At 41.9% G+C, this 24,921-nt stretch overlaps 1 protein-coding gene across 1 annotated transcript in view; it reads right to left on the reverse strand.

Moving 5' to 3' along the window:
- The window catches only part of WWP2 (WW domain containing E3 ubiquitin protein ligase 2), a 150,281-nt gene that overhangs the window by 22,287 nt on the left and 103,073 nt on the right, over nt 1–24,921 (reverse strand). Inside the window, exons 8-9 of the mRNA XM_047835907.1 lie at nt 24,203–24,413; nt 10,542–10,631 (exon numbers count right to left, since the gene is read on the reverse strand). Of these exons, the coding sequence (XP_047691863.1) occupies nt 10,542–10,631; nt 24,203–24,413 (301 nt within the window). The remainder of the gene's footprint in view (nt 1–10,541; nt 10,632–24,202; nt 24,414–24,921) is intronic.

Consider the following 24,921-nt stretch of genomic DNA (forward strand, 5'->3'; position numbering starts at 1 on the left):
ACCCAATAGATGACAGAGTAGAAAAACAAAACAAAACGAAAAGCCAGCCCCTTGGTGAAATTGTCGAGTCACTAGATGAGGCTTTACTTGAAACCAGGATCTACATCTAGAATATTCAGTTAAATGAGCCAGTTTACTCTCTTTATTACTTAAGTCAATTTGGAACCCAATTTTTGCTACCTGCAACAGAAATCATCCTGATATAAACTGCCAGTGAAAACATGTTGCGTGGTCATGAGAAGGAGAGTTCGTACAAACAACAGCAGGATTCTCTACATTATTTTTAGGGAGAAAGCAACCTTTCCAAAGGGGTCCTAAATTACCCACAGGCAAGGCAAGGCTAAAACAGATGGCAAAAATCTTTATCTGTGCTTGGCAGCTATAACTCGATTTGTACACAAGGAAGGAAGAAGTGATCAAGAGAAAGTAAGAGAGGGAGCTTTGTGGAATGATGGAAATGCTTTATATTTCGAGGGAGTATAGGTTACATAAATGTATGCATTTGCCATAAAAGACTCTTAAAAACTGAGAACAAACTGAGGGTTGGTGGGGGGTGGAAGGGAGGGGAGGGTGGGTGACGGGTATTGAGGAGGGCACCTTTTGGGATGAGCACTGGGTGTTGTATGGAAACCAATTTGACAATAAATTTCATATATTGAAAAAAAATGTATGCATTTGTCAAAACTCATCTAACTATGAACCTGAGATCTGGGTATCTCATTGGGTGTAAGTTATACCTCAATTTTAAAAAGTGAATTTCAATCTAATCAAGCCTCCATATCTAACTACCAGTTGGTAGGAAAGACAATGGATAGAGAAGCATATCACCCAACATTCCAAGGTCACATCCAGAATATGAGAAATTCTACAGAACAAATGCCCAGGATCTTCAAAGAGTAAATGGAAAGAAAAGAAAAGAAAAGAAAAGAAAAGAAAAGAAAAGAAAAGAAAAGAAAAAAAAGAGAAAGAAGGAAAGAAGGAAGGAAGGAAGGAAGGAAGAAAGAAAGAAAAAGAAGGAAAGAAGGAAGGAAGGAAGGAAGGAAAGAAAGAAAGAAAGAAAGAAAGAAAGGAAGAAAGAAAGAGTGGGGAAACTTACAGGTTAAAAGAGACTTATGATGGGAATGCAAGCTGGTGCGGCCACTCTGGAAAACAGTATGGAGGTTCCTCAAAAAACTAAAAATAGAACTACCCTACGACCCACCAATTACACTACTAGGCATTTATCCACGGGATCCAGGTGTGCTGTTTCGAAGGGACACATGCACCCCCATGTTTATAGCAGCACTATCCACAATAGCCAAAGTATGGAAAGAGCCCAAATGTCCATCCATGGATGAATGAATGGATACAGGAAATGTGGTTTATGTATATATATATATATATATATATATATATATATATATATATATATACACACACAATGGAGTATTACTTGGCAATCAAAAAGAATGAAATCTTGCCATTTGCAACTACATGGATGGAACTGGAGGGTATTATGCTAAGTGAAATTAGTCAGAGAAAGACAAAAATCATATGACTTCACTCATCTGACTTTAACAGACAAAACAGATGAACATAAGGGAAGGGAAACAAAAATAATATAAAAACAGGGAGGGGGACAAAACAAAACAGACACATAAATATGGAGAATAAACTGAGGGTTGCTGGAGGGGTTGTGGGAGGGGGGATGGGCTAAATGGGTAAGGGGCACTAAGGAATCTACTCCCGAAATCATTGTTGCACTATATGCTAACTAATTTGGATGTAAATTTTAAAAAATAAAAAATAATAAAAGAGCCTTATGAGACATATCAGCCAAAACCAATGTGATGATCTTGAGTTTGACCCAAATCAACTGTAAAAATATTTTTAAGACAATTGGGGAGAATGGAACAAGGACTGGGTGACATGAAGCAAAGAAATGTCGTTAATTTTGTTGGGTGGGATAATGGTATTTTAGTTTGTTGTTTTTTTAAGGAATCTCTATGCACAACGTGGGGCTCAAACTCATGAAAATGAGATCAAGAATCACATGCTCTATGGACTGAGCCAGCCAGGTACCCCTAGTTTTTTTTTTTCTTAAACCCTTACCTGTTAGAGATGTATATGATATATTTATGGTTCAAAAGATATGACATCTAGGACTTGCTCTAAAATTCATCAGTCCCCTCCCCTGAAAAGTAGGAGGTCAGATGAAACAAAATGTTATCAATTGTTACAACCAGGTGGTAGTTAGCAGGGATTCATTGTACTATTCTCTCAAATTTGGTACATGCCTGATTTTTCCACTATAAGTTTGAAAGGGGAAGAGGGATAAAGGGCCTTAAAAAGATAAGAAAGTGATACCACTGAAGAAAATAGCATTAACTCAATGCAAAGGGAACCCAATATGGATTACACTATATGGGCTGGAAAGGCTTTATTCTAACTACCTTCTCATTTCATCTTGTCTGCATCCTTACCTTACTCACATAACTATCATGCTTCAGTCCGGTATCTTTCTCAATTTTCAGGGTTAGCATCCTAACTGACTTTTTTTGGCCACCCCTTCAATGATTCTTTTAACTCACAGCGTCTCTAAAAACAGCTTCTTGGGACACCTGGGTGGCTCAGTCAGTTAAGTGTCTAACTTCAGCTCAGGTCACAATCTCATGGTTCCTGAGTTCAAGCCCCACATCGGGCTCTCTGCTGTCAGCACAGAACCTGCTTTGGATCTTCTGTCGTCCTCTCTCTCTCTGCCTCTCCCCAGCTCATGCTGTGTGTGCGTGTGTGCGTGTGTGTGTGTGTGTGTCTCAAAAATAAACATTAAAAAAATGCAAATGGTACTACAGGAGACACAATAAAAAACAGTGTCTCCTTCCCTACCTCTCCCCATCGCTGATTCCTACCTCTCAGAAGCAACAACTTTGAATTCTCAACTGCTCTTTCTATTTACAGCCATATTTCTAAGCAGCATGCTCCTTCTACTGTTTCTTGATTTCTGTCATATTAGACGTTACTTGTGAACCTTCTGCTATCAAAGCTGAGCGTTTAGTTATTGCATCCCACCCCACAACACACATAGGCCCCCTCCTCCCAATTTAGAAAACCGTCATTAAATCCATATTCAGAGTTTGTATTATGATTTCATAGAATACTACACATATGTTTCCTTGCTTGTACGACTTTTTTTTTTTTTCTGGAGTGAAAAGAACTAGAGTGTGTTTCATTCTGCCTGTTTTTCCAGAATCTCTTACCAGTGCACCCCCAGATTCTGATGGCGCACGTGGCCTCTCAGTGTCAGTCAGATATGCCTTAGCCACACAGCTCCAGGCCCCTGTTGCCCTATGTGGACACCTGTCCTCCAGATCTGCTCTATGTTACTGTCTTGAGTCACCTTCCCTCATCTTCCTCTTGGGACTGTCTTTGGCCTCTGAATGGAGTCCCCTGTGTACTGCATCTCATGACTTCTTTCTTGGTTTCCTCTCATCTGGTGGAACAAATCATCTAGTAGCTTCTGAGAAAGGATGCACCAAAGTTAATTGTTTGAAACACTGAAGATGCCTTTATTCAAGTCTCAGAGTTGAGTGTTAAGGTGACTAAAAGTTGATTTCTAGACAGGAAATAACTTTCCATCAGAATTTTAAGGGTCCAGCTCCACAGTTGCTGTTGAGAAGAAAGATGGCATTCTTGATTCCTAATTCTCGATAGCTAGCCTATTTTTACCCTCCGGAGGCTTCTGAGACATTCTCTTGCCATCCCCAAATTCCATTTGGATGTTCCTTGAGGTCAGTCTTTTCTCATTCTCTGGGTTGGGCATTTGGTAGGGCCCTTTGAATTTGAATACATTACCACTCTATTCTAGCAAGAGGCTTCTATTTTTTTTTTCTTTGATAATAGAAAGTTCTTCTAGCAAGTTCTTTCTTGCTAGAACTACTGTTCAGATGTTGAATCTCCTGGGCTCATCTTCTAATTTTCTAATCTCCAACATTATCTTTCCATTCTTGCAATTTTTATTTTTTTAAAGAGCTCTTCTTTTTAAGTTTATTTATTTTGACAGGGGGAGGGGCACCTGGGTGGCTCAGTCGGTTAAGCGTACAACTTCCACTCAGGTTATGATCTTGTAGTTCGTGAGTTCAAGCCCCACATGGGGCTCTGCGCTGACAGCTCAGAGCCTAGAGCCTGCTTCAGATTCTATGTCTCCCTGTCTCTCTGCCCCTCCCGCACTGCACTCTGTCTCTCTCTCTCTCTCTCTCTCAAAAATTTGTGAACATTAAAAAAAATTTTTTTAGGGGCACCTGGGTGACTCAGTTGGTTAAGCCTCCAACCTCAGCTCAGATCTCACGGTTTGTGGATTCAAGCCCCGTGTCAGGCTCCGTACTCAGAGCCTGGAGCCTGCTTCGGATTCTCTGTCTCCCTCTCTCTTCCCCTCTCCTGCTCACACTCTGTCTCTCTCTTTCTCTCTCAAAAATAAATGTTTACAAAATTTTTTTTAATTTTTTAAAAAATATTTATCTTGAGAGAGAGAGCATGTGCAAGAGCAGGGGAGGGGCAGAGAGAGAGAGGGAGAGAGAACCCCAAGCAGGCTCCACACTGTCAATGCAGACCCCATTCTGAGGTTCGATCCCACCAACTGTGAGATCACAACCAGAGCCAAAATCGAGTCGGATGCTTAACCAACTGAGCCACCCAGGCGCCCCTGTTTCTGCTGTTATATACAGTTGACCCCTTGAACAGCAAGGATTTAAACTGTGGTGCTCTGTTTATACATGGATTTTTTTTTCAATAAATACAGTTCAGTACTGTAAATGTATTTTCTCTTCCTTATGATTTTCTTTTTTTTTTTTTTTTTTTTAATTTTTTTTTTTAACGTTTATTTATTTTTTTTGGGACAGAGAGAGACAGAGCATGAATGGGGGAGGGGCAGAGAGAGAGGGAGACACAGAATTGGAAACAGGCTCCAGGCTCTGAGCCATCAGCCCAGAGCCTGACGCGGGGCTCGAACTCCCGGACCGCGAGATCGTGACCTGGCTGAAGTCGGACGCTTAACCGACTGCGCCACCCAGGCGCCCCCTTATGATTTTCTTAATAATACTTTCTTTTCTCTGGCTTACTTTATTGAAAGAATACAGTATATAATATATATAACATACAAAATATGTGTTAATCAATTGTTTATGTTATCGGTAAGGCTTCTGGTCAACAGTAAGCTATTAGTAGTTAAGCTCTGGGGAAGTCATTTGCATGCACATTTTCAACTGTGCAGGGGTCAGCATGCACTCTTAACCCCCGGGTTGTTCCACAGTCAGTTATATATTAATTTCTAAAAGGTCTTCTTGGGGTGCCTGGGTGGCTCAGTCAGTTAAGGGCCCGACTCCTGATTTCGGCTCAAGTCATGATCTCACACAGCCAGTACAGAGCCTACTTGGGATTCTCTCTCTCTGCCCCTCTCCCACTTGCGGGTACGCATGCACACATGTGCGCGTTCTCTCTCTCTCTCTCAAAATAAATAAACATTAATAAACGAATGAATGTTCTTGTTTTCTGCATGGTTCATTTCACGGTCTCCTGTTCTTCTTGCACAGATGCTGTATTTCCTCCCAAATTTTTGAGATTACGAATCACAATTTGGTTTTACATTCCACATTGTTTACACCAAGTCCCCTTTCTGTCTGCTGGCCGCAGGCTGTTCTTTCATATTTAAAAGTGAGTCACTAAAACACTGAATGGACGCTCTGGGTATCCAGGTGGGGGAAAACTGACTGGTGGCTTCATTCAGCTGTTTCACTAGACGACGCACAAATATCACAATCTGTAGTTTTCTTCCCTTCGACTGATCCCTTTATCTAGCAAAAAAACGTCCCAATCTTTAACTTGGGGACAGCGTCCTCACTCAATCCATTTTTTTCTGAGCTCATCCTTGCCTTCAGCTCTGGCTTCATCCTCCAGGCTGGCTGCATGTGCGCATGCGTGTGTGAGATAAACACGTGTGCATGCAGGCGTGCAGCACAGGGCTGGATGTCATGGTTGACAACCTGAGACTCTAACGACTCCCTGCACCAATTTTTAACTTGACTTCAGCTTTTTAGTCTCATTTCATAGCACCTCCCCCTACCATGTCTGATTGCTGAGCTTTCCAGGGCTCCGTGGTGCTAACTGGCTGACTTCCTGGTGGGCACCCACACTGTAAGTTGGAGTTTCAGCTTTCTCAGCTCTGCCATTTATCTATCAGCAACCAAAGTTTTATTACCTTCTCCCATATGCTGCTTCTCCTCTTCCAATCCTTTATCATTATACTTCTTTATACTTTTACTGCCACTTAGGGGTTTTCAGGAAGGAATGGAAATAAATACATGTTTAATCCACACGTTTAACTAAAAGTCTTCTGGACTGGTAAATTTCAAACTTCTAAACAGCATAACCCCACCCTTGATTGTGGGTGAAATCTCACCAAGAATCGCAATCTATAAAAACAGCACAGTGGTTGAGGCCCAGTCGGCCCTGCGCTCTCTCATGTTCCAGCAGGCATGTCCACCAAACCCAGCTGCCTTGCTAGACACTCTCTGGGCATCTCTGTTTCACGTAAACCTTCCACTCCAGCCAAACTGCCTCATTAATCATTCCCTAACGATATCTTTTACTTTCACGCCTTTCCCCCAACCTGGATCAACTTCCTCTTGTCATTTAAGTCCAACTCCAGCCCCTCCTCCAAGATCGCATCTGATCCCGCTCCCTCTGTGAGGCCTCCCCTACACCGTGGTCTATCGAGACCCCTCTCCCTGCTCACCTCTGGTCTAAACGCCACCTAAGAGCAAATTACTGCATCCATCCTTAGTTACCAGGGCCAATACTTTTTGTTCCTGGATAAAAAAATGACCATTCCTCATACAAGCGTCCCCTGGGTCTAACAGAAGGGGGTGGCCAAGACAGACTGAATCCTTTGACTCAATCTTACTCTGGAGTGACTGGGTCTGCTGAGACAACGGCTCTGCCTGTAGTTTCAGGTTTGCTCTCGGCATGATAATACTTCCTGGGGTGGAACTTCTCCCCTTGTTAGTGATGAAAGCTTAAGCACTCTTAATCTGTCTGGGCTCCCAGTTATGGTGCAGAAGTACCTGCCAGGGGCTCAGAGGTACTGAGGTCTGAGATTAAAACCCTGAAGAACTAATAGGCTACATGGGGTGTAGAGCTGAGCCACCGTCCAATAAAGCATTAAAAGTGTCCTGACAATAAGAAATCTGGATCTGTAATTACAATGCTTTCTGCTCTCCAGTGATGCTAGAGGCATCCCCAGCCCACACCTGGAGGGGCCGAGTACCTAGTCAGGTGTGGAGGAGCAGCCCAGCCCCTTAGGGAAATCAGGGGAGCTGCAGGTTCAAAGTCTTTCTCAGGGTACAATCTGTATCCAATTTGAAAAATGATGGAGGAAAGAAATGGAACCAGAGGGATTATTCTAGCACATTCTGGTCGTGTGAGCCTGCACCTCTCAGAGGTGGTGGAGCTGGTATCATTAGGCAAATGTAGATGGTACATGCAGGGAGACATTTTTATTCTAATGGTTATATATTGATTTTATGTGCATCAGAAAAATGTGTGTGTGCTACTTTGTTTACCTCAACCCCTTCCTCTGCTTTATTTTACCTCAAATTACATATCACCACCTGACACTGTATAAATTTATTAACTCATTAATTGTGTGTCTCACACTACCGTGAGATCAGGGGTTTTCTCCTTTGGTGTACTGATGTACTCCCAGGGCATAGTGCCTGGTATAGAGCAGGGCTCAATAAATATTTGTTGACTGAAGAGAAAGAAATAAAGGAAAGAAGAGAAAAGAAGAAAAGGAAAGAAGGGAGGGAGGAAGGAAGAAAGGAAGAAAAAAAAAAAGAAAGAAAGCAAGAGAAAGAAAGCAAGCAAGAAAGAAATCTGGATCTGTTGTCCCACCTCAAAACTTAAAGAAGAAACAATTTTTGGCCATCCTTAGAAGACACCATTAAAATCTTAATTTAGATGCTATCCAAATGCTCATCAGGTCAAGGCCTACATAACTTATAGACCAGAGAGGATAAGAGGCAGCAACTAGCACATTTCTACAGTTAATGCTGCTTTTAAGTATAAGGGCTGTCAACACACAAAGTACAAGTGTAAAACACATCCTGTTAAAAACCAATGATTATTTTGCAAGACAATTGGAGAAATTTGGCTACTCACTCAGTATTTGATGACAGCATGAAAATACTGTTAACAGTACCAAAACCCATAAAATACCTAGGAATAAATCTAACCAAAGACGTGAAGAATCTATACACTGAAAACTATAGAAAGCTTATGAAACAAATTGAAGAAGACGCAAAAAATGGAAAAAGATTCCATGCTCCTGGATAGGAAGAACAAATATTGTTACAATGTCAATACTACCCAAAGCAATCTACATATTCAATGAAATCCCTATCAAAATAACACCAGCATTCACCACAGAGTAGAACAAACAATCCTTCAGAGGTCTCCTCCAGAGACCTTCTTTCTCTGCATCCTCGCCAACATCTGTTGTTGCCTGAGTTGTTAATGTTAGCCATTCTGACAGGTGTAAGGTGGTATCTCATTGTGGTTTTGAAGGGGCACATGCACCCCAATGTTTATAGCAGCACTATCAACAATAGCCAAAGTATGGAAAGAGCCCAAATGTCCAGTGATGGATGCATGGATAAAGAAAATGTGGTGTATATATATATACATACATACATATACATACAATGGAGTATTACTCGGCAATCAAAAAGAATGAAATCTTGTCATTTGCAACTATGTGGATGGAACTGGAGGGTATTATGCTAAGCGAAATTAGTCAGTCAGAGAAAGACAAATATCATATGACTTCACTCATACGAGGACTTTAAGACACAGAACAGATGAACACAAGGGAAGGGAAGCAAAAATAATATAAAAACAGGGAGGGGGACAAAACATAAGAGACTCATAAATATGGAGAACAAACAGAGGGTTACTGGAGGGGTTGTGGGAGGGGGGATGGGCTAAATGGGTAAGGGGCACTAAGGAATCTACTCCTGAAATCATTGCTGCACTATATGCTAACTAATTCGAATGTAAATTTAAAATAATAATAGTAATAGTAATAATAATAATAATAATAATAATAAAGAAAAGAAAATACTGTTAACAATAGAGTGGTTTTGTTTTTAGTAAGAACATTTTTTAGAAATATATACCAAAATATGGATAAAGTTATATGATGATTACATAGGATTTTCTTCAAAACTTTATTTACAAAAACAGGTGGAGGCTGGATTTCAACCACAGGCCCATAGTTTGCCAACCCCTGGTATAGATGAAACAAGACTGACCATGACTTGAAGATTATTGAAGCCAAGTGTTGAGTATGTGGGCATTCTCTCTACTTAGTGCACATTGGAGACTATTCATATGAATATGAAAATTTCCATAATTTCCAAAGTAAAAAGTGTGATTTTTTTCCCAAGACATCAATATTTAACTTTGGTTAAATGTATAAATAAATAATCTGAACTTAAAGTAGAAAACAGAATGAGGACTCATGATGACGGATTATAGTTTCATTTCCAAAAGGGTAAGGAACAAAAGGAAAACACAAGCATTCTACCGGAAAATCGAAACTAAAAACAGCCTATCCATGGAAATTTGCAGGACCAGAGGTGAGGTGGTATTTGCCTGGCATGTGTATGACCAGTGAACCAGAGTACAAGGGTTTTTCCTAATACTCCCCACCTCTGACATCCTCTCCCTCTACAAGCTTGATGGGGAGGTGTTCATATTTTATGCTGGAGCCCTTCATGACTGCCTTACTGGGAGGTGATTCTCTCCTTTGAGCAGAATACATTCTCTTTTGAAAGCTCTGTGGACCAAAAGGCACATGTGGAAAGAACTTTCTGTCCCTGGCAAGCAGGGAACCAAACCCCTTCTCCTTGAACTTGGACAGTCTTCCCTCACTTGGAAGCCTCACTTATCCTCTGGTTTTAGAGAACTTAGCTGTGTTCTCACAAAGCCCAGCTCAAGGAGAAGCACCCTTCAGGGGCCATTCGGGCATACGGTGCTTTGAAATGCATCAACACCCTTTGTATCTTGGCTTCCTCGTGCCTTTTCTCTTTCTTAGGAAAAGCAATCAAGTGACCAGGAATAAATATCCCTGTACTTTGCAACCTCTGCAGAAAATGACTGAGAACCTGGCCCTGATGGGATATCTCTGTAGGTGAAATAACTGAGGGCATCAAGGCATCAATGGCCCAGGAGGCAGGATTCCTAGCCCTCCTCCCTCCAGGACCCAACAGCCATGGCACATAATAGAGCCCATAATACAGCCCACTGCCAACACAATGAATGTGGGGAGAAGGGAAATAAAGAGAAGAAATAGTGTAGAAGGAGAAGACAACGGGAGGCAGATAAAAGAGAGGGCAAGGAGCAGAGGGTAGGGGAAACTAAGGACAGTGATGGCAGTGAATGGTGGAGAAGCCATTCGGTGACTCCGGGTGCCGGTTCTAGAGTCTCGGGGCTTGCCAGCCTTGCCTTACCCTGGAGGAAGAGGCCGCTCCCAGGTGGTGGTCTTGGTATTATGGTCAACATAATACACACGCCCATTAGGCAGCTCTCGTTGTTCCCATCTGCAAAACAAAGTCAAGGGAAGCATGAGATACACACTTAAAAGGCGTAAGCCCTTGTGTGAAAAGGAGTCCTTCATTACTGATGTGATGACTGATGAGAGGACAAAGACGACATGCGAGCTCAGCCCAGGGGTCAAACCTGCTTCATACTATCACTGCGGCGGCAGCCAGGGGCACTTCTTGAGTCCAAAGCTCCCCTCTATGAAGTCAATGGGCTAGGATGTGCACAGATCACCCTAGCTTCCCCTAAATGACCCCTACGAGTCTCTATCTATGGACTTTTCTAAAAGTGTGACGTGGTCATTTCAGGATCAAAGACCCCTTTAGGAATGTGATAAAAGCCAAGGACACTTTCTTTCCAAAGTGTACTTACCAACGAAAATTTGTATGCAATTTCTGGGCTTCACAGACGTCACCTAAAGTTTACCTTCAGCCTTTTCAGTCTACACTACGTTTTAAAGTCACAAATCATATGACTATCCCTGTTCTCCTAACATCACAGATATTCATGACCGCATTTCTTTTTAAAATACAAGATTCATTTACAGAGGATCTTTAACAGAGATCCGGGTGAATGAAGAAACAGCATACTGTTATTTATGGACTGCTCTCCTCTTATTATTTACTGACTTCTCATGAGTCTGTGTGTAAGGTAACATGAGATATGGGGTGCCGAAAGTGGCCATTCTGTGCTAGTGGAAGAATAACAAGGCAGTAGATGATCCAAAGAGATAATCTACAAGCAAAATCACTACAGAATACAGCCAAGGGCCACCCACCCAACTCCTGCTATTCCCATACTCAATGCAGTCTGACAATAACTCCCCTTTACCCAGAATATGGTAATCCATATATGAAGGATACAAAATTTTATATTTATAAAATGGCCACCACTTCATAAAGGATGTTAATGGTCCCATGAGCCTTTATGTTTTAAAATGATTTCATCTGCTACTTGTGGGTACTGCCTAAGAGAAGGTGACCTTTTCCAGGAAGCTAGTACAGTCAGTTCTGCTGAAATGCTTGTTTTGAAAACATAAATCTATCCCAATGTGACTGATACACGAGGGAACAATGTGAGCATGTGAATTTTGTGTTTGCTTAAGCATGGCTTTTCCTTTTAGAAACACTAAATGCACACAGATGACGTCCCCCAGCTGAACCCAGTCACGTAGGAACACATGAAGCCCATATGCATCTACAGCTGCCTCAGTTTACTACGTGTTGTACGCCATATTCATCCACATCTGGCCTTACAACTCCCGTCTGATTTCAGATGATCCTCCTTGCAACCACTTTATGACAACACTCACAAGCTCAAACACTTCTGACACCTGCTTCCACAAGTAAACTCCAGATCTTTTCATGGGAACATGCACTCATTGTAGTGTTATGCACCTCAACCATTTAACATGTGAAAAACTGTGCTACCATCATTATTAGCTTCCTATTTTTTGTGTGTGCCTCTGACACATGTTTGAATGTTATGCCCCTAACCCATTTTTTTTCCTGTAAACCCTGTGGTTTTCATGGCATGATTTTTTTTGCATAGCATGATGATTTTTAGGAATACATACATAATAGCAGAGCTGATTGAATACTGAAATAATGTCCCAATTTCTATTACTAAAGGCCTAGTGCATCTATTCCAATGGATGTTAGCTTTATTTAATACCATTTCTCATTTAAACTAAAATGTCTGGAGGCGCCTGGGTGGTTCGGTCATTTGAGGGTCTGACTTTGGCTCAGGTCATGATCTCACTGTTTGTAAGTTGAGCCCCGCATCGGGCTCTCTGCTGTCAGCACAGAGCCCGCTTCAGATTCTCTGTCCTCCTCTCTCTCTGCCCCTCCCCCATCTCGTGCTCTCTCAAAATAAATAAACTTCAAAAATTTTTAGAAAATAGTAAAATGCCTGATCAGCAGACTGCACTGACCGACACCTCAGATGCTAGCTAGGTCAGATAAAGATATATGTGAGGTTTTTATGGCAAGGAAAGGAAGGGGGTCATCATTACCCACTGATCATCTATAATGAGCTATGGGCTCATGTTTTACCTCATGAAGTCCTTGCCTCCACCCTTTAAGGTCGCAAGTGCCATCACCATGGACGAAACAGAGGATCAGAGAAGCTAAGTAACTTTTATGTGTCATTCCAACTCAGCTCTGACTTCCTAGCCATTGAGTTTTACCACATCATGCTGAAAGGAAGAAATGAGGAAAAAGAAGGTCGACTAGAATTTATAGAGAAACTACTACCCAGAAAACAAGGTGCCAGGTGCCTTCTCAATCCCCATCTCAAAGTAAACAGCCTTCCCCAGCACTGGAGTCCAGGTAGGGGGTCCTGGAGAATCAAGACAACTGGAGGGTAACTACAAAGGTCCACCGTGTTCATCTCTAGGCTCCGTTTTAATCAGAAGCTTCTGCTTAGACGTGATCTACCAGAAGAGACCCACTGGGAGGGTTAGCCCTGGGAGCAGTGAGGTCCAATGGTTCGAGTCCCACCTCTCAAAAGGGATCAGCCACTGGCTTGAGGATCAGAGTGCTACCAACAACCATTAACACGTGCTTGAGAACATCTTCTCTCCTGGGTATTCTTGCTCAATGTTCTGGTCAAAATGGATATGGGTGACTTGGTCCAGGTGCTCTGATTCCTCCCGCTGCAAAAAGATCTTTACACTTCATTATTTTATTAAAAGGGCAAACAGTTCTGCCAAAAGTGACCAGATAAAAATGTACCCTGGGTAAAGTTAAAGATCTTCTCCCTCTAGATGCCCTTCTGAATTAAAGACAAAAGAGTAACAAATATTATCAGCCCGAGAGGCTGTTGTCCCATCCACGGAAAACCTTTCTTGTAGGGATCTTGCAGAGAAAAAAAAAAAGCGAGGCTAACATACTATGGCTTCATACCAGATCCTCAAACTCCTCCCGTCTGCTCAGTAATAGAGTAGCAAATCTGATACCCTCTTTATTCATCTGAATTTGGAAATGAGGAGTCTTGAAAAAGATACTTGGCTTACGAGTGAGTACTGAAATATGGAAGCTCCTCAAGGAAATGGCAGCAAACCACTCTTTCATAACATCTGCTCCCAGTAAGCCTTAAGTAGCTGGTAACTCCTCAGCATCCTCTAAGAAGTTAGCTATGTCCTTCCCTTCCTTGGCAATTTCTGGCACAAAACACCAACAAAATGAGTCTGGCTCATTGTGCAGTCACTATTCGGAAACCTATCCATAATATGTGGGTGAGGCCGCACCTTTTAAAAAGACAAAATATTTGTTGTAGCAATTGCAGATGAAAGGTGCCAAAACACATTTTTCTTTATTCCAAAAATTGTGTTACAACTTTCATAAGTAGTCTCTACTTTTAGAATTCATTTTAGACAAAGAGAAAACTTTGGTTATATTATACTTTGGCTCATCTTTTAATTTGAAGATGGGATAATACTTAAAATTCCATGAAGTAGGGGCACCTGGGTGGCTCAGTCGGTTGGGCTTCCGACTTCGGCTCAGGTCATGATCTCACGGTCTGTGAGTTCGAGCCCCGCGTTGGGCTCTGTGCTGACAGCTCGGAGCCTGGAGACTGCGTCAGATTCTGTGTCTCCCTCTCTCTCTGACCCTCCCCCGTTCATGCTCTGTCTCTCTCTGTCTCAAAAATAAATAAACATTAAAAAAAAAAATTCCATGAAGTAAATGTCTTTAATTGACACAGGGGTATTCCCACACGCTGGCAGAAAATCAGTGCAAAGACCTCCTCGCTTATATTCAAGAGGTACAGCAGCTCTTTCCAAGCCCAGATAAGATCTGTCCATCCCATCTTTGATCCCACCTGATCCTAGAAATGAAAGACTCTCTTTCAAGGGCTGTTATTGTCCAGAAAATTTCAATGTTCTTGTATGAACCCTCTCAACTGGCTTCACTGGAAAAATAGTTACCAGAGGAACAAGACCTTTCTTGCATTGCCTTTTTTGATATCTACATTTTTCCTTTTGAAATTGGACTCCTGCTCAGATTAAATGTCCATATGGGTCCTCCCTGATCCATGACCTGGCCTAACTGCTTTTCTTAGAGAACTCGCAACTCCTCCCTTACCTGCATGGCTCCTCAGAATTCACACAAATCTCTTCCCTTCATTCACTGCAGCACAGTCGGTCAATTCTGTCCACAATCAAAAGAACCTCCCAATTCTCAGCTCTCCTCGGTAACTGCTGACCCACATAGATTAAGCCTTCCCACTGTCTTGGTTCGGTCTCCCCAGGCCAAGAAAGTGATACTGGCAGCGACCTTTCATTGGCACGTCCCTGTCAGGGGTGAGGTTTCTGTCCCTTATAAGCATCTTCTTCACACTGAGATAAAAAGGCTTTTCAATCCAACTACCCATGGGTCTCAATACTGCATCCTGGTCACATGGCCATATCCTCTCCCACTGAATAGCTTCCTTTGATGTTCTCAGAAACAGTGTTCAAAGCATCAAGCTTGATTCAGGTCCCTTCCCAACACATTGCTCCTTGGCCTTCAACGAGAAACATTCAGTTCAACCATGGACTACACAGAGTCTTTGTATTTGAAGGCACTTGAAAAGTAGCCTCCAATTGCAATTAATTTTAGGTAATTTTTTTAACCTATGCTACCTTTGCTCCTATGCCTTTTATTCAGTTATCTTCCATGCCCATGCCCCAATCACACCCCTCACCGTCATTAAAAGGGTAAAAATCCCATCGTGAGGATGACACCCTATCCGTTCTCTCCTGTGTTATCTGAAAGAAACTGTCTGGTCCCCTAAACGTAGTCACTACACTCCTGTGGAAGGTTTCCTAAAAGGTCTTCAGAAAATTCTCGATTATTCTGCCATTCAGCCAACCCTGATCAACATACCTACTGGGCAGACTTCCCTGATGTGTGGACAGAATCACATTTTCACCAACAGTAGGATTAAGATGGAAAGGGCTAACAGCTACAGGAGTAGTTCAGGTTAGTGTCAGAGACATTCTCTTTAAAAGGCCCTTACAGGGGCGCCTGGGTGGCTCGCTGGTTAAGCCACCCAACTTCAGCTCAGGTCACGATCTTGCAGTCTTTGAGTTTGAGCCCTGCGTCGGGCTCTGTGCTGACAGTTCAGAGCCGGGAGCCTGCTTTGGATTCTGTGTCTCCCTCTCTCTGCCCTTCCCCTGCTTGTACTCTGTCTCTCTCTCTCTCCCTCTCTTTCAAAAATAAATAAACATTAAAAAAAATAAATAAATAAGAGGCCCTTACAGATTTACCTACCAATGTGCTCAAAAATTCAATCTTAGTAAAAGTATTACTAATTTTTATTATTTATTAATTTGCTGCCTTTGACTAATAGAGTCAGTGGGCAATAGTAAAGTTGATCTCACTCAAAATACACAATGTTAGAAAACAAAGTCAAGCCAGAACTCTACACACCCCACAAAATAAAGATGCCCTCCTGGTTACATAGACAAAAACTAAACTGCAAAAAAAGACACTGAAAGTACCCAAGTATTCTTTCTTCTTTTAAATTTTTTTTTTAATGTTCATTTATTTTTGAGAGAGAAAGACAGAGACAGAGAGCAAGTGGGGAAGGGGCAGAGAGAGGGAGACACAAAATCGGAAGCAGGCTCCAGGCTCTGAGCTGTTAGCACAGAGCCCGACGCACGGCTTGAACTCATGAACTGTGAGATCATGACCTGAGCCAAAGTCGCATGCTGAACCTACTGGGCCACCCAGTCCTCTCATAAAAGTATTCAAGTATTCTTAAAGCTGCGTATGCGGCAGTTCAACTCCCCACAGGCAAAAACCTCATGGGATTTACAGCTTCTTATTTTATGCTTTTCTAATAAAATCTTATTCCCCAAACTTTAGCCACTTCCTGGGTGAACCGTAAGATTTATTTCCTCTGTTAGGGACATTTTCAGACTTTTATGAGGCAGAAATCTGGTGCAATGGAACAAATTTCCCATTCACTGTTTTCACTGCTTCAGTAGATCCTTTGTAAACTGGGTAGGAAATGTGTTAAACTCGGTCTTCCCCCAAGAAACCTTCTTGAGATACTGGGCTTTCCGTTCAATCTAAGCACACTAACCCCTTCTTTAAAACTACCAACAACCAGTACTTTATGCCCTGTAAGCAGAGAATGGCACAGTTGAGCCTCAATCAAGGCTTCTGAATTAAGTCTTTTTTTTCCTTCTTTTTCAACCTTCTAATTCCTTTGCATTGGAAAAGTTTCCAAGGCTCCTCAATGAAAGATGGAAACATTAAAATGTATGGTTTTACTGAGAGCAAGGGAATTCCTGGAGATGGTATGCATGTAAAAAAAAAAAAAAGTTTAACATGTTCGTTGACAAATAATTTTGCAAATAAATTTGGCAAGGCAGAGAAAAACAGTCACCCTTTAAAACATAGTTGGTGGGAGCAAAAATGGGTATACTCTTTCAAAAGGGCAATTTGGCAACTTGGTCGAAAACTTTTTCTCTGTGAATATCCTTTAACTCAGCAGCTCTGCTTCTAGGATGGATGCTGAGGAAATAAGTATGTGTCAAAGATTTAGCTATAAGCGCATCTGTCACAGTATGTGACATGTTCTACAAAAAATGGAAACAACCTCAATGCCTCTAAATGGACGATTAGTAAAATAAATTATGTTATTTCTATAATAAGTATTCACTCATCGAAAATAACATTATATGATAGGGACGCCTGGGTGGCTCAGTCAGTTGAGCATCTGACTCTTGATTTCAGCTCAGGTCATGATCGGTTCATGGGTCCAAGCCCCGCATCGGGCTCTGCACTGGCAAGGTGGATTCTTTCTCTCTCTGCCCCTCCCCTCCTCGCGTGCGCTCTCTCTCTCTCTCTCAAAATAAATAAATATTAAAAAAAAAAAAAATTTTAAGAAAATAACATTATAGATATTAACTTGTCCAGATATTTATAATATGTTGCAATATATAACATAATATGATATATATAATATAATATAATATAATTATATATAATTATATAATACATTGCAAGCTAAAATAACAGGCATAATACAAATTTTTGATTAAAAACTTATATAAATATGCTATTTTTCATTAAATCTAAAATGCTATCAATTATATGATTTAACATATCACTGAGAAAGAAAAAAATACTGCCAATTAAGCTTGTATATTACATTTTGATTTTAAAGTTTAAATGTGAAATAACAAGCATATCAAAATCAACAAAATGTAGAGGGTGTGTGAAAATTTTTGCGACGTCAGTGTAGGGAAGAATTTTAGACAAGACCCAAATGGTACATGAAGATTAACAAACTTGGCCACTTTAAATTTTGAACTCCTATACAATGAAAGATAACGTTAAAAAGTGAAAAGACAAGCCACAGACTGGAAGAAAATATCTGCAATGCATGTAATTGAAAAGCAAGGAGTCCCCAGCTTATATTAAGAAACCTCGCAGATTAAAGAAAAAAAGACAAACGGTTAAATAGAAGAATGAACAAAAATGTATGAACAGGCAACTCACGAAGAAGGAAATCAAAGAACCAAATAAAAACATGTGAGAAGAGGTTCAATGTCAGTGGTAATCAAGGACATTCAAATTAAAACCACAAAGAGATACACCACTCACAGACATTAAGCTGGCCAAAATGAAAAAAACAAAAAAATTTCACAATTTTAAGTTTTAGCAGGAATGCTTAGTATGTATGCTCGTGGGAATGTAAGAATCGGTGAGCAATTTGATAGTATCTACTAAAATTGAAGATCTTCAATCCCTACAGTGACATTCCAGGTCCAGCATATGCCTTAAAAGAACAGACACACAGACAAAAAGACATGCACAGAAAAACTTCATTGTAGCATTGTTTATAATTGTGAAGAGATAATAATATAAAATATGAAAACATTTATTTATTGTTATATCATTAAATTTACAAATGGAAGATATAAACTACATATAAAATATTACTAAATATGTTTGTTAAAATAATATAGATGTGTAAATATATGTTTACATAAATTTTTATATTTTATATTTATATATCAGATATAGGGTAAGTATAAATAAATGTGAATTATAAATAAAATGCTATCTATTCATACTATAGAATACCTTGTAGCACTTTCAATGAATGTACCAAGTTCCACCTTATCTCTGTATACAGGGAAGGGAATCGGGAAGAGGCTCACAGAGACTTTCTAATGTATTTGTAATTTCTTCATCAAGAGGTTAAAAAAGGGAAGTCTGTAGTAAATATAGCATAATGCTAAAATCTGATACAGCTGGGTGGTGATAGGTATTTCTTACATTACACTCCATTCTTACCTGCATGCTTAAAACATTTTATGATAAAAAAAAATAAATTTTAAAAGCACAAGCTGTAAGACGATCAGATTTTGGTAGGCATGTTTTTATGTGTATGTGTCTGTATATGTGGTCCTGGGCAAATTGCTTAAAAGGTCTCCCATTCTGCAAATGAGGATAAAAGCAGCTACCACACAGAGAGTTGTGAAAACTGCACCAAATAATCCACGGGCAAAACTTAGCAGCCCCTACACACTGTAAACGCCGAACACATGTTAGCTATTACTAATGGTCAGGAAAAAACACACACAGTCTGCAAAGCACCAATGCTTAAATCTGGGTGTTTGTTATTGTTGTTCTTCTTTCTTCTCCGTTTTCTTTTTCTACTTAGAATCTTTTTTAATTTTAAATGCTACTGAGAATGTGAAATCATTTACCTAGTCATTAACAAACACTTCTCACTCCGTCTCCCTAGAAGCCAGGTCCTGTGCTAGGAGCTGGGGATACAAAGATGGACGTAACGCTCTCTGCTCTTGTGGAACTCTCCAGAAAGTGTAGTAAAAATGGATATTCGTAATTACACATGAAGAGATACACATAATAGTGTGAGAACATCTCACGGGCCAGCCTTGGACAACAGAAGAGTCTTCGGAAGTAAGGTTTCCTTCTGAGATGATGAGGAGGAAGCCAGAAGCATGCACTATTCACCATTACCTAAGCATGTAATAATCCTTGCACAGCCAAGAACTAAACCATATTCAGCAAAAAAGGCACCGAGTCTCCTAGTATAATCCTTTAATCTGGTGCTACTCAAAGCATAGTCCGTGGCCCAAACTGTTACTGTTTAGCAAAAAAAAGTACAGAAGTTTCCAAGCATTTAGAAACTTTTGTACCAATCTGGCATTGCCACAACATCTAAATTTATGTGATCGGTGGATAAGTAGAGAACAAAAGTATAAGGATTCTTAACGGATTGAAAATAAGAAAATAAAACAAAAAAGGCAGGGGTGGGGGGGACTGGTTCCACACAGTGTAAGAAGTACTGTTTTAAAACTCCTTGGGTAAGGATCTTTGGTGAGTGCCAAAAATGAGTTTGGAATGAAATGCAATGGCAGCGGCTGGTTTATAACTTAGCAGAGAAGCTCCAAATTCCGACGTCTCTTAAAGCTCTCTACAAACAAAACGTCCGAGAGCTCTTAGCAGATTCTCATCCTTGACGTGTCTGAAGGAGCACCTGGAGAAAAGGGCTTCTGGGTCTCCATAACCGGGTGTGGAGGCAGGGGAGATGGCAAACCCAAAAGATCTAGAAAACACCCCTCCTCAATTAATTCTACTTTGAGGCAGGAAACAGACAGGCCAGCCAATGACTGCGGGAGAAAAAGGACGGTGTGAAATGGCAGTGCTGAGGTAAGTCGGCAGTCCAAACACAACGGCCTCCCTTATGTAAGAAACCACAGCAGAGTGCAGGCCGCCAGAGGAAAATAATGTGCCTCTGTGCGCGAGGGACTGAGCGAGCTGCAGAGCCCAGGATGCACTTAGAGTTTATCTAAGCCATGTACGCACGCTCTGTTAATGAGCGTTTGGTTCCCAAAGTGGGCTCGGTGCTGATAAAAAACAGATGCAGGGCCAGCTGATCAAAGTGGCCTCACTCCCCACCGCCCACTGCCTGGACCACTATCTCACCATGTCTCCTGAGCCTTCCTGGCACCCCCTTCTTTGATGCACATTTGCAACCTGAAAATGCCACACCCTTCCAGTTGGCTTCTTTCATGTTAATTAAATTTCAAAGTACAGAAAGCTGGAGGGTTTGGGCGCAGGGGGAGAGAAAAGGGACGAGGGGTGCCCTGTTTGTGGGCTTCCACAGCCCAGCCTCCAGGAGCCTTCAGTCCTTAAAACACGCAGACGTGTGTAACCTCTTCAAGACCAGAGTCGCAACTATTGCAGAAAGGCAACACAGCAACCAGGAAGATGGGCCCTTGGGATCCCCAAGTGAACCTGCTCTATCGCTCAGTTGAGCAGATGAGGTTGGGGAGAGACAGTCGGCTGGATGCCTTGATAAAGCAGGGCTGCGTGGCTCAGAAATGCCTTAGCAAAGAGGACACACGCCCCGCCGTATCTGCCGGTGCACAAGGAACCCTAGTGAGCAGGGAAGAGTGTCCCCCACCCTGCGAGAGACATATTTCAACCCAAAGCCAGTCAAACCCAGTGGGTGACAGCCTTCCACTGTTGCCTCTGGGAAGAAAGTGCAATATTCCTGTCACAGTTGCTATTTGAAGCATCAAAGAAGCAGAACACATTCATGCAGGTGGAAGAAAAAAAAAGATGGCACTTAAATTTATTCATTACAAATACATCTGGGGGGCCTACTTTGTGTCAGGCTCCTGTCACCATGACTTTTATAGCCCACCGGGGCAGAGAGATGCGAAAGAAGCAAATACACTTTGTGAGAAGAGTTACAGTAGGCACGGCAGTTCGACCTTGTCTGCCAGGGATCAAGGAAGGATTCCCAGGGGAAGTGCTGACTGATTAATGGAAAAAACAGTGAGTGTTAGGAAAGAGCGACCTGCATGGTGAAGGGTCCTAAGTCCAGAGAAAGGGAGGTCCATCTGTCAAACCAACCTAAGTTATTAAGGCTGGAGCTTAGAGAGCAAGGCAGAGAGAGTCTTCCATGGAAGGTCGGAGGGGTAGGTGGGGTCATATGGTGTGGGGCTTTTGAGGCCTGATTAAGGATTTGAGAATTTATCCCCAACGACAGTAGGCAGCCGTGGTAGCATTCTCGGTGTGAAATGTCATTATTCAGAGGTTGATTTAAAAAGGTTAAAATCACGTTTAAGAAAAAAAAAAGGGGGGGGACGCCTGAATGGCTCGGTTGGTTGAGCGTCCAACTTCGGCTCAGGTCATGATCTCACGGTCCGTTAGTTTGAGCCCTGCATCGGGCTCTGTGCTGACCACTCAGAGCCTGGAGCCTGTTTCAGATTCTGTGTCTCCCTCTCTCTCTGCCCCTCCCCTGTTCATGCTCTGTCTCTCTCTGTCTCAAAAATAAATAAACGTTTAAAAATAAAAATAAATAAAAATAAATAAAATAAAATAAAATAAAATAAAAAATAAAATAAAATAAAATAAAATAAAATAAAATAAAATAAAATAGTTAAAATTGGTCTCCTGACTCCTAAAGCCAAGATACCAGGAGTAAAGGAATAACTGCTCTTGTCTGGATCTCCTGAACTTGTAAAGAAGCTGGTGTGGTGATGGTAGGTCTGTGGCTTGGAAGGGTCACTGCAGGAGGCATGTCCTCTCCGACTTGCCATCACAGAGCAGTGAACCGGAAACGCGCCATCCTCATGCCACACACCCAGCAGTCCTGGTGGCAATCTCCAATCTCCTGGGCCTGAGCCAGCCTGCAAAGTACCGAGCTCCCTACTGTCTTAGGGGTTGCTGCCTTAGGATGGAAAACTGGGTCTCAATACCCTTCTCCAGACTGTCATACATGTCCCACACAGGGGACCCACACACGGATCTCATCACATTCTAAATGCTCTAAGGAAAAGAGAGTGTTCAAACTCTACCTCAGAAAAGTGTTCAGCCTCTGGCAAAGGTGGGGGTGGGGAATCGGCTTCCCTGGGCTGCTCCATCTGCCAAACTCAGAATAAAGAGTGTTTTCAGAGCCTGGAGTTTTCCAGCTGCCTGGAAACAGGAAGAGCCCAATCCCAGAGAACAGTAACCCTCACACACACCCTACATAAAGACATGTTGAGCCATTAGCCCTAATTGCCTGTGACTGACACAGGAGTGAAGCCGGCCTTCCAGGCATTTGCTCAGCGAAAAGAAAACAAACAGCTCACAGGGGACACGAGCAGCCATTTTCTCTCCTTTCTGCCAAAATGATTCTGCTCTGTTCCCCCCAAATTACAGCATACAGATTTGAAATTACAAACCAAACAAAGGTCTTTCTAGTATCCTTTACCACATATAAAAGAGAAAATAAATCTCTGTAGGGAAGAGATGGACACAAGCAATTGGTTATTAATCTTCTCGCAAAATCAAAAACTTCACAAAAACTTTTCAGAGGCACCTCTCAATACCCCAATTCTCTCCAGGTTTGAGGTATTAGAAACTATTTGCAATACTCTTCATTTATTCATCATACTTTATTAAGAAATATGTTAGGTAGTATGCCAAATGCTAAGAATGTGATATGTATGTGGTAAAAATCACATCCGCCTTCAGATTTACGATTTTTGTTTCTAACAAGTGGGTTTTCTAAAGAGGCTTAAGAACACATGGCAGATTATTCATCAAGCTAGAGACCATGCGTCCTTCCCCTTTCCCTTATGAATTAATTACAAGGGTACAGAGGACCCACCTACATGCCACGACCACCACCACCACCACCACCAGCAGCAGCCAGACCACAGCGACTGTGGTGATATGGACACTGGTTTCCTCAGTACCAAACTGATAACTAGGATGGACCCTGGGACCACAATAGGACGGGCCCTGACTATGACTGGTAGTTGCTGAGATAAGACTTCATTTCTCAGTTCAGAACCATTCCCTTCCTTTATGGCTCTTTCACAGCCAATTCAAAAATATTCACCAATTGGAACATCCTCCATTGGGTGGGCGCTTCACACATGCCCTTAACTTCCTAGAGAGCTATGCATGATTGTTAATCCCCCCTTACACAGACGGTAAGCCATTTGAGCAAGGTCACATAGGGTCCAGTGGGGATTTGAAGCCAGATTGATTTGATTCCCAGGTCCATGCTTTAATCTCTATTTGCTACCTAGTCAAACTGGAACTTCCCTTGGTCTTAGTGGAGCCATCTTCTTATCATCCAAGGTCTTTACTGTCTAAACCATAGGATGGCAAGAAAACTAGTAGTCCATGTTAATTACCATCAGCCCCGGCTATAGGAGTAATATACAGTAATATTCAGAGCCTAAAGCCCTCTATAGACTGTTAAGATAAAGAGAGAAAAGCTGTTTTCTAAGCAGGATCTAGGCAAACACCCTCCAAAGACTAAGGAAGGCAAAATGAGCTCCTTGTTCCGTAAAAGCCACACTCTTTTTTCCAAGTCGTGGTATAAGGTAGCATTGATTCTGCCCCCGATGATTTAGATTCTTTTTAAGATTTATGGAGAACGAGCAGGTCTTCTACACCTCCCTCGCTCCTATGCATGGCAGCGTCCCCAGAGACCACGAGCCACGAGGTAATAAATAACCACGTTGTTTCTGTCCTAGTGAAGGAGCCTCAGATTTGAGTGGGGGTAGCACTGCTGGAAGGCTACTCACCCAGCAGGCAGAGCATCGAGGGCCTGAGCAGACGCCGGGAGCTGCTGTGTGCCTGAAGTGCTGGGCTCCTCGCCTTCTGCCGGTGTGGCTGGAACAGGGAGAGACACTGCAGTGGGGTTCGGGGTCACACTCGACACCGCAGCAGGCGAGGGTGCCACACCAACAACAGAGGACTCTTCGGGATCAGTGGCTGCAGCGGGTTCATCATTCACTGGAAGTACAGAAATCATATTCAAGAGATCGACTCAGACTTGTTTTCACGTTTACTAGATTTTTCACTTAAAGTGGTAACACAGTACCTTATAATTTTACCATGCATGTATCTGGTGACAGCAAAAAGTTCTACAAAACATAACTTTGGAAATGAGAGCAAGTCAGTAATGGCCTGTCCCCACTTCCTCCCCACCCCCGCCAAAAAAAATCGGGAGATGGATCTGAAATAAATATATTAAGTGTTACCTCTTTTTTATACTTTCATTGAATTTTTCTAACATATTATGATCACATATTGCAATAAAAGAGTAGCAGGAAGGAGGGTAACAGGGAGGTGTGTTGGTGCTAAATGAAGCAAGCCAATGCCACGTTTATAGGGTCATATTCCTCTCTTTAAACTTGTCATTTGTCTGCTGGGTACAAATGGCAACTTCCTTCAAAAAGCTGTCTCTACTCGCAGAGGCCAAAATTTCCAACAATGTGTTTGTTCTTTCAAAGACTCATGC

Source organism: Prionailurus viverrinus, chromosome E2 (genome assembly GCF_022837055.1).
Source record: "Prionailurus viverrinus isolate Anna chromosome E2, UM_Priviv_1.0, whole genome shotgun sequence".
NCBI lineage: Eukaryota > Metazoa > Chordata > Mammalia > Carnivora > Felidae > Prionailurus > Prionailurus viverrinus.